Raw genomic sequence first — 17,577 nt, forward strand, 5'->3', positions numbered from 1 at the left:
CCTCGGACTTTGACCACCACACACTGATATGCGCCGATTTATTAAAGGCAAATAAACATTCCCAGGAGGAGGTATAAGCCTTGAGTCAAGACATGAGATGACACACAGTAATAATCTTCTCTTGCCTTGTGGAATTTTAACTTTTTTTTTCGTTTTTAAATCTTTAACAGCAGAAGGACGTGAGGATGAAGGTGGTGGCATTGCGGGTGCATTGGCCAGTGCAATCAGTTGCTTTTAAAGCTAAAGCCAGAAATGTCAGAATGCTTTCTGTGAATTTGTAGGAGAGCCGAGTACAGAGAGCTGCGGGTGACCAGCAGGGAGGAATGTGGATGGCAGTGGTCACCTGCTTGGCCTACAACTCCACGCCACTCCCCAGCCTGCAGGCTCCAACAGAGTCACCACTGTCCGCAGTCAGCTGCGGGTGGGTGCTGTGGGTGAGTGGGGTTTCTCTTCCTCAGCCTGCCCGCCCACAAACAGCGGACTACATTGGACGACCCGCCAGTCACAGGAAGTGCCAAGGCGCTATATATCCGAACCCGTCACATTCGGGGGTCACCCCCACAAAGCTCCACGTCTTCAGACCCTAAGCGGAAATGAGCATTAGTGGGACATGCCAGTGAGCAGCAAGCCAGCTCTCATTGTTGGGACAGAAGTAATGTGCTTATTACAGAAAAATGTAAATTATATGGCTCAGCGTTCCCTGTCACAAAACAGCGCAAGGCATGCATCTGAAAAATGAGGAAGAATTTGAGCGGTCGAGTACAAAAAAAAAAATATATATATATATATAAAAACTACACCAACCTCCTCCTGAGGAACAGAAAGATTCCCACAAGCAGCAACATGGCAAGGCCACCGACGACAGCGCCAGCAACGATAGTCGAGTCGTTCTGAGTTTGCTTGTCGGCTGCAAAAGAGAACAGACAGGAGGAGTTAGGAGTAATGTCACCAAAAACGAGCAAGCAGACAGCCGGGTTTACATCATGACAATAATAACAATACATTTCATTGATATAGCGCCTTTCCAATGCTTAAGGCAGAAAGCGGCCCACGCCAGGGCCTTTTATAAACAGTGGAGCAGATGAGAAGGGGGGGCATACTGTGGGAGACACAGACGGGCAGAGCAGGACATGAGCCACTGAGATGGGCACCACCAACAGTTATGACCCTTCGTTTGCTTCATTTATACCAAGCAGGTCATATTTAGGGGGGGCACAGTAGTGTGGTGGTAGGGCTGCAGTCTCACGTCAAGGACACAGAGCTCTCCTGCATGGAGTTTGTCTGTTCTTGCCGTGCCCACAGGCACTTCTTCCAGAGGTTTTCCAGTTTTCTCCCACTGTAAAAAGACATGTGGGTCAGGTGGCATGTGTGCCTGAGCTCACCCTGTGATGGGCTGGCACCCTGATCAGAAACTGGTCCTGCCGTGTACCCGATGCTTGCAGGGGTAAGCTGAACCTGACCTGCAAACGGATCAGCGAAAATGAGAGGGACGGATGGGTGGTCAGGTGGAGTGAACAGGGGGGTCAAATATTAATGCCAGAGCAGACATCTAGCTACCTATATAGTGCCTTACACATCTATCACTCTATTACATAGTGCCTTTCATGTCTATCTGTCATCCTGCCAACTATACCAAATTAGTATTATCTATTTATCTATCTGTTATCCTGCAAACTATACTAAATTAGTATTATCTATCTATCTATTTATCTATTATCCTGCCAACTATACCAAATTAGTATTATCTATTTATCTATCTGTTATCCTGCAAACTATACTAAATTAGTATTATCTATCTATCTATTTATCTATTATCCTGCCAACTATACCAAATTAGTATTATCTATCTATATTATAAAGTGCCTTTCAAGTCTATCTATCTATCTATCGAACTGGCACCAGTATGTTATACAGAGCAGATGGCATCTGTGTCAAAGATGCCTGGTGAGCTAACAGAGGGTCTGACGTCAGTGGCAGGGCAGACATCTTTTAAGTAATTAACTGCAGTTCTGACATTGGTGGCTGTGCAGACGCCACAAATGCAGAGAAGTTGGCATTTTTATAACAAACAGGCATGGCGAACAAGCAGTGGGTTTAACATCAGCAGCTGCACAGACTGCTTTTCTACAAAGCGTGAGCCTGATGTGAGTGGCAGCACAGACAATGCCCATACCCAGCAGATAGCAATTATACAGTGCGGGCATGGTGATGCAAACTGCTGGCTGTGCCCAGTCTCTGGGGACCTGTTATGTGGATCAAGGGCACTTTTTTTTTACCTGATTTCTGTGGGGATGTCAACTCACCGTCTGCCAGGGTGCTGAACTCGTGCTCTGAGCTGTAGGTGCCAGGCCCCTCCGCGCTTACGGCCTGCACACGGAACACATACTTGGTGGACGGACTCAGGTTGGTAATGGTGACAGAATTCTGGTCACACCTCAGCACCGTGTAGCTCTTCTCATCCACCTGGAAGCAAAGGCGTATTTTTAAAACAAACTGATGATAGAGCTTAATAACTAACACTCACTAAGTCATTAGTTAATTATAAAGCAGATTCCAAGTCATGCTGTTATTAAGTCATGTGCTCCCTGAAGAGATGAACGTGTCATCGGCCTGCCACTGTAACAACACAGAGCCTGGTGGGGGAAAGGTCAGGAACATGACAGAAATGCAGAAGTGACCCCCAGCCTGATGGAAGTCAAAATACAGTTATGGAGCTATGAAGACAGGAGCTCTGGAGAACACTGGAAAACATTTGATGAGAACAGACAGTGAAACTCGACAGGCCTGTCCACTCAATTACTCCAAAATAACATCTAGTCAAGTTTTGAGGGTCCCTAAAGTCCGACTGTCTACCACACTACCTGGTCACTTATTCCATGTGTCAGTGGTTCCTAATGTTTGTGTGAAGTTTACCCTTAACAAGTTTCCAACTGTGTCCCCGTGTTCTTGATGAACTCATTTGAAAGTCACCGTCTCGATCCACTGGACTAATTCTCTTCATAATTTTAAACACTTCACTCAGGTCTCCTCTTTATCTTCTTTTTTTTAAACAGTAAAGGCTCAGCTCTTTTAATCTTTCCTCCTAACTCATCCTGTGTAGCCCTGGAATCAGCCTAGTTGCTCTTCTCTGGACTTTTTCTAGTGCTGTTATGTCCTTTTTGTAGGCTGGAGACCCCCAGTACTCCAGATGAGGCCTCACCAGTGTGTTATAAAGCTTGAGCAGACCCTCCTGTGACTTGTACTCCACACGTCAAGGCGCTATATAACCTGACATTCTGTTAGCCTTCTTCATGGCTTCTGAACACTGTCTGGCAGTTGATAGTGTTGAGTCCTCCATGACCCCTAAATCCTTCTGTACTTTCAATTGTCAGACCACCCATTGGGTTTTCACACCTCACATTTTGACTTCCTAAGTGTAATTCTTTACTATATCTGCCTCAGCCTGTCTGCTGTCCAAGTCCCTCTGTGATGACTCCACTGATTTTCGATTCTCTGCCAGTCCACCATGTCTTGGTATCATCTGTTAACTTAACCCGCTTGTTCTTTATATTGCTATCCAAACTGGTGACCCTTCAGCTCCTCGATGGCCATGGGGTCTTCTCTTTCTGTTCAAAGGAAGGAATCATTTTCTGTCTTCCTCACTAGCATGTCACGGTCTTATAACAGATGACTGTGGTAAGCTAATGTAGTAATCAATGTTTTAAAAAATGATACCATAATTTGATCAAAAAATGTTCACCCTAATCACGTTTAGCCTATTGTCACCCACGTGCACATGGGAGGCTCAAAAGAAGGTAATTCCCGGTCAGACCAGGGGGTGGCAGAGTGCAGCAATCCTTTCTCTTGACGTCACTTCCTGGCTCCGCCCCAGAAGACTTCACTTTCGGTTCCGCCTCCTAAGAAGTCGCAGCCCGATGGCCTAATTTCCTGTTCCTGTCCCAAGATCCCTCCTCTTCCTGCCGTTCAACTATATATCCGCCATGTTTACTGACCTGTTCAGTTCTGCTTTGGACTCTTGTCTCTAAAGACCCTTTTCTCATATTTTGCAGCCTAGTATACGGGAGGCTGCCCCCAAACCTCTTTGTGTACCACAGTGTATATAAAAAAAAAAAATGAATTGGACAATATACTTGAAAAGCAGTTAGCGACATGTCAGTCAGTTGGGTCGCAATGAGGGTCCGTACACACTACTTACAGTGCCGATGCTGGGCGTCGTTTTTGCCTTTTTGTCCTCATGACAATGCTGCACCGAGCAAAACGTAAAGTAGGTGGGCAAAAAGTGAGAGATCTGGAAAAGAAGAGTCTAACTGAGCTCTGATTGGTTTATCTGTGTTATGTAGGCTTTCCCTGATTGGCTCAACCTCTCATTCTTTGATTGGTCGCCCTTCATGGAAGGAAACCCCAAATTCCAACATGGCAGACCTGGAGGAGTTGTTGTGCTGCTTCTAAATTGGGTTTTGTTCATTCTGAATACTGCATACACGGCACAAAATGCAAATCATTTACCGGTCGCTACAGTCTGGTGATAAATGTCGTGTCCAACATTGGCGTTGGTGCCGCCTTGAAGGATTTTTTTGGCCAATGCCCACACGCCCAGTGCAGGCGGTCACCTGTGTTGGATGGGCATGTATTGATTTCATTGCAGTTCCGGTACCGCTACTGTGACACCAGAGCTAACCCCACGGTCTCAGGTCAGGCTGAAATAACGGCCAGCTCGAAAGGCACCACCCACCTTCTTGCGGTACATGACTTCATAATGGCCGCCACGGGCAAGGTGGCGATTGGACACCGGCCAGGATACAGTCAGGCTGGTCTTGCTACTCTCTTCTAGAGTCATGGAGGTCACCCTTGGAGGTTCTGTGTAAGATAAAGATGGGAGTCACTTCGGGTGGGAGAACATCGCCCTTGGGGGCCACCATTGCTCTAACCGCCACTCACCTGTCTGGTTGATGCTCACTGTGACGGAGGTCACTGCCCGCTGCGTACTGAGATGGGACACCCCATTTTGGGCCTCGATCCGGAAGGTGTAGTTGACGTGGGCTTCCAGGTCCCAAACCGTGACGGTGCAATCCTTGAGGTCCTTGGCCTGCGGCTCGAATCGCACGTTGGTTTCGCACGGCTGACAGGCTTCCCCCCTCGTCGTGCAGCGCTCGCAGGTCACGCTGTACCTGAGGTCGCGGCGACCGCCCGTGTTCAAAGGGGGCTGCCATGACAGCTGCAGTCGGGTGCCGGACACCAAAGTGAGAATGTCACGAGGGGCCGAAGGAGGTGCTGCAAGTCAAGGAGAATTCGAAAAGAAACAGAGAAAAATGAGTGTCTGAAAAAGTGATGACCACCCAGTCGGGAGGAGAAGGGATGGGGGGCCACTTGGTATAAATGGCAACAGAAGGTGTGAACCCCAGAAGACGACTTACCCGTACAGTCCTCAGTGAGAGGGTCGTCAGGCGCTCGATAGTAACTGTCCTCACAGAGGCAAGACGAGGAGCCTTTAGGGGACGGCTGTGTGTTCTTGGGACACTTCATGCAGCGGCCGTTTGACACATCGGGCTTGAAGAAGCCGCCATTACAAGCTGTAAGAGACAGAGAAAGCGAGACTGAGTGGTGCAGGGGGTCCGACCTGAATAAAGAAATGGCGGCCGAGAATGCAAATCACATTGTTTGGCTTCTCTGTGACATTCTGCTATATGAGCTGAGAACCCAAGGGGGCCCAATAGATAACTGCCATCGACCCACGCTCAGCGCCAAAGAGGGATGTAGAATGTAATATTAGAAAAGAACACAATATCAGGCAAATTAGCAATGCAAAGCTAGAAACAAAGTGAGTCACACTTAATATATACTTACTTATCAGTATGACAAGCATCCACAAAAACCACTAAATTACAAGTGCAAAGTACAACCATCTCCAAAGTTCTTCAACCGGATGCCATGGCCACTTAAGGGGCTCACTCACCGGGCACCTGCATCAGGACACGCCATTGTCACGTCACGGCCCCCAAAGTCAAGCCGTGTCTGCTTTGTTCTCTCATGTCACATATGACTGGCACGTCTAACACCCCCCCTAACTGAAGGTCCGCGTTTCTGTTTCGTGCGTCCCCAGTACAAGTGTTAGTGGAACAGGAAAAAAAATGGCTGGCGTTCACCCTGGGAGTCGCAACTTGACAGTGTCACCCTGTCACAGTCACTTATGGTCCTCTGCCATTAATAGCTTATTTCTAGCACAGGGACTTCATTTTACAGATGGGACATCTCCATCCATCCATCCATTTTCTAACCCACTGAATCCGAATACAGGGTCACGGGGGTCTGCTGGAGCCAATCCCAGCCAACACAGGGCACAAGGCAGGAACCAATCCTGGGCAGGGTGCCAACCCACTGCAGGACACACACAGACACACCCACACACCAAGCACACACTAGGGCCAATTTAGGATCACCAATCCACCTAACCTGCATGTCTTTGGATTGTGGGAGGAAACCGGAGCGCCCGGAGGAAACCCACGCAGACACGGGGAGAACATGCAAACTCCACGCAGGGAGGACCCGGGAAGCAAACCCAGGTATCCTAACTGCGAGGCAGCAGCGCTACCACTGTACATTATATTATATTATATTATATTATATTATATTATATTATATTATATTATATTATATTATATTATATTATATTATAATTGCAGAATAAGGCATAAGGTGTAAACCCACCTTGTAAGAGAACACACAGTGATAGTGAATTTGAACTCTGAAAAATATATATTATATTATATCATGTTATGTTATGTTATGACTGCAGAAACAAACTGCAAAATGTTTGTGTGTGTGACAGACTGGCATCCCATCCTGTGCTTGTTCTTGCTTTGTGCCCCACGACTGCTCCAGCTGCCCCGCGCCCCTGCCCTGCATTAGCAGGTTATGGAAGCGAATGGATGGACGTATATTATGTTCCACATTCCACCCCCTGTGTGACTGAGCTTATTCCAGTTCTGCAGTCATGATGGATCAGTGGCCTGGCACAAACTTTGGCACAAATCAGGAACATTGCCCATTTGCTGCAGGGCGCACGTTCTACTATCACCCATTCAGTTCAGGGTCCCGGAGCCGATCTGGCCAGCCCCAGACTGGGCAGTAGTTGACCCGTAGGGTTCGCCGACTTGCACATGCCCAGTTTGAAATCCCCAATTAACGTGACCTGCACATCTTCAGGGACGTGGGAGCAGACTTTCAGGAAGCACCTTGAGAATAATAAACGCTGTTAGGTTAGTAGGTGACAAGCTCTGAGGGTCCAGTGCAGGAGGCCCCCCGCTTCACCTTCTTCTGTTTTACGGCTACAGAATGCCAGCAGGGGGGATGTCGATTCATTTGCAGCGGGGCTCTGGACAGACGTGCCATTGTGCGGAGTGGCCCTTGCTCTAGGCCTTTGTCACCCCGACTCTGTGAAGCTGCGGCGCTCGCTCGGTTCCTCCCTCTTGTCTTGTAAATGAGTGCCGTCGCTCGCCTTTGTTTTTCTTTCCCTCGTCTACAAAGGGAACAGCGGGCCTTGTGAAGTTGAAGCAAAACGCTTTGTTTATCTCTCCCTAGGTTGTAACGAGCATGTTAATCCTTCTCCTCCTCCTACTCTTCCACTCAGTCCTCTGTTCTTCTGAAGACAAGGAATTAGACAAGTGGAGAACAGCCATTAATTAGCACAAGAAAGGCGGCCGTCATGCCTCAAAGCTGAGAGTGCCCCCTGAACATGGACCTGTCGAAATCCAGTCCTGGTGATGGCAGACTAGCCTCTCATCTCGCCGAGGCTGCCCTTTTGGCAGGTGAATAGCACCCAGGTGGCCACTCTATGCATGTATTGGGGGACTACAGTTTGTGTCCTGGCATGAGAACCACGCATCTGCAGAACAGTGCAGGGGGTGTGGGCACAGGAGCAAGATCCCATCATCACACACACACACTCAAACTCATCTCCCTACATACGCATGCCCACTCACGTCCATGCAAGTATGAAAAGCAGAGACACCTACAGAGCTTGTGCCCACACGCAGTCTTAACCTCCCATACTGGGATGTCCCCTCGCATGCCAGTCTCAAATCTGAATGTGCCCACCCACGTCGGCACATGCCCAGACTTACCCACGCACATAGAGGCAGGCCACCATTCTCAACACCGCCATCCGGGCTCACCCATTCATACATGTAAAAGACACGCACCTAAACAGACATGCCCACACGCCAACAATATCCACCCACAGAACAGCATTGGCGCCAACACACCCACAAAGAGGTCTCAAAACTCACGTAATCCAACCATTCAGGGGCTGCAATCAGGGTCCGTGCTACCATTTAGGTGAACTAGGCGGTCAAAGAGAGTGGCACAATTTGAGGGGGACAGCAGGGGTTATTAATCAATACAGGCCTATGAACATTCGGACTCAATCCAACTGTCCAATCATATTGTTTAAAATGATTTACCCCTACTAGCTGCGTTTGGTCTTAAAGTCTGACGGTAACGATAATAATAATAATAATAATAATCCTCAAACTGTAGCGTAGAAGACACAGACATCACAAAATGGAATGAAACAAACAAAACAGCAACAGGACGGCAGCTCTTGACAGACAATTTAATTGAGTCTGTCGTCGTCTCCCAAAGGGGCTTACGTTAAAAACTTGTGTTAAAACCTCTCTGCTGTTCACCACCAACTACGAGGTGTTGCTCTTGGCACGCTGAAGTAGTCCTCCATTGTCCATCGATTGCTGGAAAAAACTCTTCAGCAGTTGTCCACTGATTGGACAGTTATATTGGATTATTTGCATATATTATTGCAAGGAGAGAGGAAATAGGAATCATGGGTGAATGTTTAAAGATAATCATTAAACTTCCATTTCATTACATTTTGTGCTTGTTTTAAGCTTGCGGATTAATTTTATACATTTAAATGATAAGTATATGTTACAGAGATGCCTTATTAAGATTATTAAGTAAACTATTACCAACACTGTAAACTGTATGTTTAGATGGAGGTTTAAATAGTGAGCTATAGAGAGATCTTTTTACAGTTAATTGACAGTGTTTGACATATGTGAGTATTAATGCCTTTGAAAAATGTTAATAATCTCTACTTGTTTTTTGAAATGGACCCCCTCAAGCAAGTATTTTTCCTGCTATAAGTAATGAACCATTCCCATCGACATTCTCAAATTGTTAATTGATGGTTTGGTATCCAAACCGTCCATAATTCGCTCTCTGTGCCTCCAGGTTTCTATGTACAGGTCTGGCCATAATGACTCTGCTCAAAAGAAAGGGGCAGTGCCCCCATTTGCAGTTTCACCTTTGGCGGGAAAAATGCCCGAGCCAGCACTTATACACGTACATATATGCATGCCCACCTACACACACATAGGCACAGAGAATGCCCTTAGAAACAGAGTCTGGGTCAGAGAGAGCCGTGTGGTACGCCAGTGCTCACTCATGTACTTATCCATATGCCCGCCTGCACTATCACACACACACTCAAACAATATGTTCTCAGGGACATGCCCACACATTAACAGCCAGGCACAGTGGTGCCCAATCACACGCACACAAAAAGAGAGCCACATGTCGATATCCTTGCCAGTTCATTTGGAAGGAAGCCCACTAATGATTTCTACATTTCTACAAACAGGCCCACCACCTAGCTCTGCCCATTTATAAGCCCACCCCATAATGATAACTACAAGAGTTGTATCCATGGGTTAACAGGGCACGATGATGCCTGCTCTCGCAGAAAGCAACAGGCCTACACATCAATAAGCCTTCTCATTCATTCTCAGAAATGTCCAGGCACAGGTACTATTCATGGCAATGCCCACACACAGATTTCTACAAACAAGACCCACCATCCAATCCTGCCCAGTGATCAAATATTAAAATCATATTTCTCATATTCAAATATGGACACCCATACAGACATGTCCGCATATTAACATGACACGGTGATGCCCACTCACACACACAGAAAAAAAAGAGGCTCACACGTCAATATGCCATCCAGTTCATTTGGAGGGATGCCTACACTTGCGTACCAATCACGACAATATCCAATATGAGTACCAATTACGACAATGCCCACACATGAGTACTATTCACAATAATGCCCATACATGAGTACCAATCACAATCCCAGCGTTGTACCCAGGGTGGTCTTAACAGCATTATAGGCAAAGCAGTGCATTGTGGGCCCAGCATGCCCATATGTTAAGATGGCCCTGGTCGTACCAACTTTTTAATGCCATCAGCATTGAGCGCGTAGCTACTGATGCCCTGCTGCTTTCATTCCTGTAGCTGGATGTCCGGAGTGCGCTCTGCACCTGTCACACTACTATTGCCTTTTTCGAACATTTCAATCCACTCATAGATGACTCAACGAGAGGGAACTTCATCCCCATACTGGGCACACATGTGGCACACCTTCTGCCCACTAAAAGCGTATGACAGAACGCTGTTCCTCAGTTTCGCTGCCATCTTCACCACAGGGTGACAGCTTTGATACTAAACTGCAAGGGCTTGCCAAACAGAACTAGTCACATGACCCTCTCAGATACGACCAATAGCTGCTGCTCCTCCCGCCTTCTCTGTTTCCAACGACAATATAAAAGGGCGGAGACTTTTTGAATCTCCCTGGTAATCGATGATATCGAAAATAGGGGGCAACACATGCTGACGACAAACAGTGGATCGGGGGTCTTTTCAGCTCCAGAAACATCAGAAGCCCCAAAGAGATCAGCCGCCCTATAAAGACGAAGCTCTATGCCACAAATGTTAAGTTGATGACGCCATGCGGAGCAGAAACATGGAGGACTACAAAGCATGAAGAAGAAGATCCGAGGCTCCCTAAACCACAGTAAGCATCAAATCCTCTGAAGTCACAGCAGTGCTGGTGGGGAATGTACGGCTGACAATGTCACTAGGAAAGAGGAAGCAAGCGGACACCCCGAAACACCTGGAGGTGGGACCCTCATGGTGACACCAAGCTAACAGGACTCGGGTGAATGGCAGCATTGAACAATCAGAGCTTTTGGGGGGCTGCCATCGATGACTGATCCCCCAGAATGAAACCAAACAAAAAATATGCAAACAACCCCCCCGTCACCCCACTCACTCTCAAACACACAAACATCCACCCTCATTTCTATCTGCGTATGCCCACCAAAAATACCTGGGCAATACCCAGTCAGGCCCACTCAGCTTCTTACAGAGACGTGGGAATGGCCACACACATAAAGACTGGCACACAGCACCCGCAGCATGGTGATGTTCGCTCACACGCACAGTCCAAAGCAGACATGCCCACACAGCTCCGGCAGAGTTATGCCCACTCTCTCACACACACACATACACGCACGCACGCCCACACAGGCATGCCCATACAGAGCTCCATTAGAGTCATGCCCGCTCTCACACACACACACACACACACACACACACACACAGAGACTGGCCTTCATACAGTAGTGCAGCCTCCACATCCAAGCATGGCAATGCCCATTCATGCACAGTTCTTGCCCACGTAAGCCACTGGCCGCGTTGCCCTGCCCCCCCTCTTTGCCTAGTGCGGGTGCCGTCTGCGATCGCCCAAGAAGCCATACAGCAAAAGAGACACAGTAAAAACTTCAGAGTCGGTCTGCTCTCAGTCTCTGCCAGCTGCAGCTAATTTAGCCTGAAATGAAGAAACCGCAGGTGACGGGAAGAAGCCGTAAAGAAAGTGCCAACGAGGCCACAAAGGCAGCACTCAGGCTTCTAACATGCATTAAATTAAGGAACGGGCGTCTGATGCCGCCTCTCGTGATCCCAGCAGCCGCCACTCGAGTCGCCTCTCTGGGTTTCCAGGTGCCTGCCATATGCTAACGCCTAAAAACAAATGCGACACCAATGCACCACCCCGAGTATGACTTTAAAGCCATCACTCCACATGCCAATTCTTGATTCCATTTTCTTGTACCCAGATTACCATCCAAGTGCCCACCTGAGATCATAAAATGATTAAAAAAAAATGACCCCAATCTGGGTCTCTAACTAGCCACAAAGGCAAGCCTTGGCAGTGCCAGGCTGTACTGTGTAAACACACTCTATGCGGCTGAACAGCAGGGCGACACATGCCAGGGAGACAAGTGAAAGCTGCCAAGACAGCATTCCGCACTACAGACACATGGCAGACCACCCTGGCGCAGCGCAAATCCTCAAGGACAACTTGGAACAACAGCGTAATAGGAGTGCTTAATCTCTCTCATATTGATGCCAGGGTGCCCATGCCAGGAAGTGTATGTTTCCAAGGTAACTTTCTGATGCAGTGAAAAGTGAGCACCTCCATCTCTAATTGGGGGCAGCACCTTCATCCATAAGGGCATGGGGGTGGGGGGGTCCTGTCTTTACGCCATAATTTACGCCATCTTAAGATACGATTCCACTCCTTCATACAAGTCTTTCCATTTTTATTGTCCTCAAGGCAGGATGACAGAAGTTGTGAACTTCTCCTGGCATCACAGAGGAATGCCTTGTGTACAAGTGGCACCAAGCCCTAATGTTAGTGCAACGTGCCAACAGTAACGAGCGTCATCTCACCTCCGGGTATGCCCTGGCATTTGCAATGAGGAGACAACACTTCTATTCTTAGATGAAATTCTCCAAACAAACACTGGCACTTTTGCTTAGGGCAGCTGGCACTTCTCACGAAAGAATGGCGGACTCGATGGCCTCCTGACAGAATCCTCTGATGTCGTTCTCATGTTTTCTGGTACATGCTGCACCCTATTGTCATTTTTTTGGGGTAACACAATCTGTTTCTATCATTACTTTCGACCTTGGATTATCTAATAATATGGATCTTGATGCCATCTTGTTTTTCATGTGTGCTGTTAATTTGAGCAGCAGTTGTCACAACACACGCGATGCAACGTCACCCCGAAATGCTTGGCAGTGGTGACGGGATAAAAAGGTTGACATCGTGAATAAACTTTCGAGGCAACTCAGGCCCCTACTTCAGGCAAGATGAAGAAGGGCCCTAAGTTGCCTCGAAAGCTGGCATATTGTAACCTTTTTAGTGTCAATTTGCTGGACTTCTCGCCACCTCCATAATGGCTGACACGGTACAACACCCTCGTACTACGGATAAATCAAAGAAACTCTCAGAGCAATTGTGGTTGATGTCGAACTTGTCAAGGATGTCTAGTTTCTGGCTTTTGGACCGCTTGGACCTTCTTGGTTTTCATTTCTTGTTCTGGTCACCTCCACTCTTTTCCATCACCTGGCACTGATGCTGGCACTGTTTGTTAGGAATTGAGAAGAAAGCCCGGTTTCCTTTGGTATCATTGTACAATGTCCCCATGGCACTCTGGGGTGATGATCTGGGGACGGTCCTTCCCATTGGGCTCAGGATTGTCTTTATCTGCTCCCTGAGGAAATAGGGCTTGTCACCGTGGTTTATAAGTGGGCAACATGTGAGTGTGGTTCCTGTGCCATCTTTGCTCAGTAGTTGAGTTTTACTCTGTGTTGACAGCCATGCCACCTGCAGCTGAGCACGTTCAGGCCTGGCCAGTACTTGGGTGAGCGACCATCTGGGAAAAGCTTAGGTTGCTGCTGGAAGAGGAGTTGGTGAGGCCAGCAGGGGCGCTTAGCCTGTAGTCTGAATGTGGAACCCAATGCCCCAGTGTAGTGACAGGGGACACTGTGCTGTTTTCATGAACTGAGGTTCCTGTGGTCATGAAAGTTCCCTGGGCATCCTTTGTAAAGAGTAGGGTGGATCCCAGTGTCCTGACTAAATTTCCCACCATGGCCTAGTCATTCTGGCCCCCTACTCATCCCCTGTCTCTGATTGGCTAACTGTCTCTCACTCCTTCACCACCTAACAGCTAATGTGTGGTGAGCATACTGGCACAAAATGGCTGCCATCGCATCATCCAGGTGGGTGCTGCACATTAATGGTGGTTGAAGTGGCCCCCTACTCATAATTTAAGTAGTGAGAAAGGTGCTATATAAATGTAAGGAATTATTATTATTATTATGATATTAAAATGATTATTATTAGTTGTTATTATTATTACCATTATTATGATTATTATTAGTTATTATTATTATTAATTAGTTATTATCATTATTATTATGATTATTATTGTTAGTTATCCATCCATCCATTATCCAACCCGCTATATCCTAACACAGGGTCACAGGGTCTGCTGGAGCCAATCCCAGCCAACACAGGGCGCAGGCAGGAACAAACCCCGAGCAGGGTGCTAGCCCACTGCAGGGCATTATTATTCATTATTATTATTAATTAGTTATTATTATTAGTCATCGTTAATATCATTATTATTATGAATTATTAATTATTATGATTACATAATTCTGGGGTTCCCTTCATGCCAGCCTCATGCCAGTCATTCCCTCCTGCTGCCAGCTGGCTGGCCAGACCTCTGCTCTCAGGTCTCAGTATGAAAGTTGAATATCAGAAGACAGAGAGTCGCCAGCTGGGGTGACACTGAGTGACCCGACGCTGTCATCAGTGTAAACAGAAGCAGCTGAGCACTCCTAGGGCTGGTGGCACGAGGCCACCCCCCCACCCCACCCCTAGGCCAATCCATGTGGAGAGGAAGCAGACCCGTCCTTGCCTTCAGAACAAACCAGTTTGCCGGCTCTGCACAAAGATCTTATCACGCTGGGTGTGGCGCAGTCAGAGGAACTGGCGAGAGGCAAGGCAGCAGAAATGGGGAACAACTGGCAGCGGAGTCGATAAACACAAGAGGAAGAAGCCAGCAGTGAGCGGACACCAACAACAGCTAAGCTGCAGGGCTTCATTCCATTAGACCAGCCGCACCAAAGCCCAAAAACGTGTGCCAAACCACAATTCATTTGTGCCCGAGTGCAAAGGAAAGCCCAGGAGCACAAGGCACACTTAACACAAGTTGGCGTTTTGGTCCCAAATACAAATGAATTAAATAAAATATCAACTACTGATTTATGCCTTCCTGCAGTTGGCTCGCAACAGAATAAAATCCCGCATAAGCAGACGTCTCTGCGCGCCCGACGCCCGCAGACACCAGGCTGTCCAGGATGCAACAGGAACCTCCGGACTGCCTTCCTTCCTTGGCTGTAACGCAGCAGTAAGAATCGGAAAAAAAGGGGGCTTCCGGTGTTCGAGGGACCACAGAACAGGATGGAGTGGAGAGATTTGGGGGGGTCGGCATTAACAGACTGAGGCAGCTGGGCAGGCAGGCAGACTCAAGGAACACAATAAAAGCTTAAACGGACTGGCACGGACTGGCAGAGAGTAATTCAAGTACACACAGGCTGGCACGAGCATGGAAAAGGGAAGCAGAAATAAAGTAGACGAGAGACGGGCAGAGGAGGACAGGAAACATGAAAGTGCCACCTACTGCCAAACGGCGGGCCAAAAGAACACAACACATATGCCAGCTCTGAAGGGCTGGCATTGGCATCTCACATCAAACTACATAAGCAAATGGCTAGAAATGGAGCAGGGATTAAATCAGCTTTCTTTCTTTCTTTCTCTTTCTTTCCTTCTTATTAAATGACAATAGAGAAAGCACAATGTGTGATGCTATTTAATTAGCCAATCAATTACCATGCCAATCCATTCATTCACTCATTCATTCATTTCTTGGTTCATTCATTCATTCATTCATTCATTCATTCACAACCTACAGTTATGTTACACCCATCATTTATTCTCTGGTTTATAATACATATGTTTACATTTTATTTATTTTTATTTATTTGTTGCACCATTATTTACTATATGTTTTAAATATTGTTATAATGTGTTTGTTAACATTGTTTTGTTTGATTTAGTTTGTATATATTTTCTGTGTGTGTGTGTGTAATTTTGAATCCATTTCTTGCCTTCCGTGACTGGTACCTGAAGAGGCGGGGCCCCCTTTGGCAGTCCCAGAGCACAAGCGCCCCAAAATCTCTTCCAAAAAATGCCCACTTGAGGGGGAAAATCCCATTAAAAAACCCTAGTTAGATACCAAAAAGGGTCACGGAGAAACTTCCACCTTAATAAAAGGAGAAGTGTCCATCTGTCTGTGTGTCCAGCTGCTAGGTCTCTGTCATTCCAAAAGATGGCGCTTCACAAAACGTTCTTAGTAATAAACATTGTTTTTGTCATTCCAACAGATGGCGTGTCACAAACATTAATGCTGCTTTTAAGAATTCCAAACTGAGACAGATGCATTGCATTTGTCATTCCAACAGATGGCACTTCACAAATATTAATGCTGCTTTTAAGAATTCCAAACCAAATTGCATATAACAGAGACAGATGCACTGCACTGCACAAACCAAATAATAAATAGCTAGCTGTGATACCCATCTAAGACAGGCTGACATCTTAAGTAATCAACGCAGAACTCATTGTTAATGATTGCAGTGTACCATCTGTTAGAATGTACATTGTAATGCATGTACTAATAATATGCACTGCCCTTGTCATTCCAGCAGATGGCGCTTCACAAACATTCTTAGTTATAAAACGTATTGCATTTGTCATTCCAACAGATGGTGCTTCACAAACATTTGCAATAATGCATTTTATTACTATAAATGTTTGCGCTGCTAACAGATGGTACACTGCAATCATTAACAATGAGCTCTGCGTTGATTACTTAAGATGTCAGCCTGTCTTAGATGGGTATCACAGCTAGCTATTTATTATTTGGTTTACACCGCCTTTATTCATGGCGACTAACAACATTTGACATACTTGAAGATTAAGAGGAAGTCTACTGGGGACTGAAGCTAGAAAGTACTTTACTTCTTTACCCAAAGAATTGTCGGAATCTAAAAACAAAGTACTGGGACATGGAGCTCAAGCAGAAACCTTTGACGGCCTTGACAGCGTAGCGGGATGGACTGGACGGTCACCTGTCTCTCTTTCACAACACGATTACATGATCACAACATGATATTTAATGTGTTATAAGCCTATCAAAAAATCATATCATTAATTTGCTGATAAACCACAGGGAATGTATTTCATCTCTGTGGATAATATTAGATCAGTCAATGAATCAACCAATCACGTCAATCAGTCATTCATTCATTTCCTGTGTTTCTTAATTTCTTTACTCATTCACACGCTGTAGAAAAGGGTGTATATATCATTAACACATTCCTGCTTTCAATGTATTCATTCATGGACACAGTCATTCACAAACAACAGAGGGAGTGTGTCAAAGTGCCTCTCTTTTTGTGAACAGCCTCTCTTGATCTTCTAACATTTAACTTGACTTTATTTATTCCCATTCATTTATTTATATGATACAAAGAGAAACTGTAAATAAGAAAGGCGCTATACAACAGATAGATAGATAGATAGATAGATAGATAGATAGATAGATAGATATGAAAGGCACTATATAATAGATAGATAGATAGATAGGAAAGGCACTATATAATAGATAGATAGATAGATAGATAGATAGATAGATAGATAGATAGATAGATAGATAGATAGATAGATAGATAGATATGTAAGGCACTATATAAGTGATAGATAGATAAATATCTCCTATTTGTTACTCCTAACCTGCC

General features: G+C 46.2%; 1 protein-coding gene across 1 annotated transcript in view; it reads right to left on the reverse strand.

Moving 5' to 3' along the window:
• Window positions 1-17,577, reverse strand: part of epha2b (eph receptor A2 b) — a 73,308-nt gene that overhangs the window by 21,438 nt on the left and 34,293 nt on the right. The window contains exons 4-8 of the mRNA XM_039755482.1: window positions 5,415-5,570; window positions 4,939-5,271; window positions 4,733-4,857; window positions 2,304-2,463; window positions 805-907 (exon numbers count right to left, since the gene is read on the reverse strand). Of these exons, the coding sequence (XP_039611416.1) occupies window positions 805-907; window positions 2,304-2,463; window positions 4,733-4,857; window positions 4,939-5,271; window positions 5,415-5,570 (877 nt within the window). The remainder of the gene's footprint in view (window positions 1-804; window positions 908-2,303; window positions 2,464-4,732; window positions 4,858-4,938; window positions 5,272-5,414; window positions 5,571-17,577) is intronic.

Source organism: Polypterus senegalus, chromosome 6 (genome assembly GCF_016835505.1).
Source record: "Polypterus senegalus isolate Bchr_013 chromosome 6, ASM1683550v1, whole genome shotgun sequence".
Lineage (NCBI taxonomy): Eukaryota > Metazoa > Chordata > Cladistia > Polypteriformes > Polypteridae > Polypterus > Polypterus senegalus.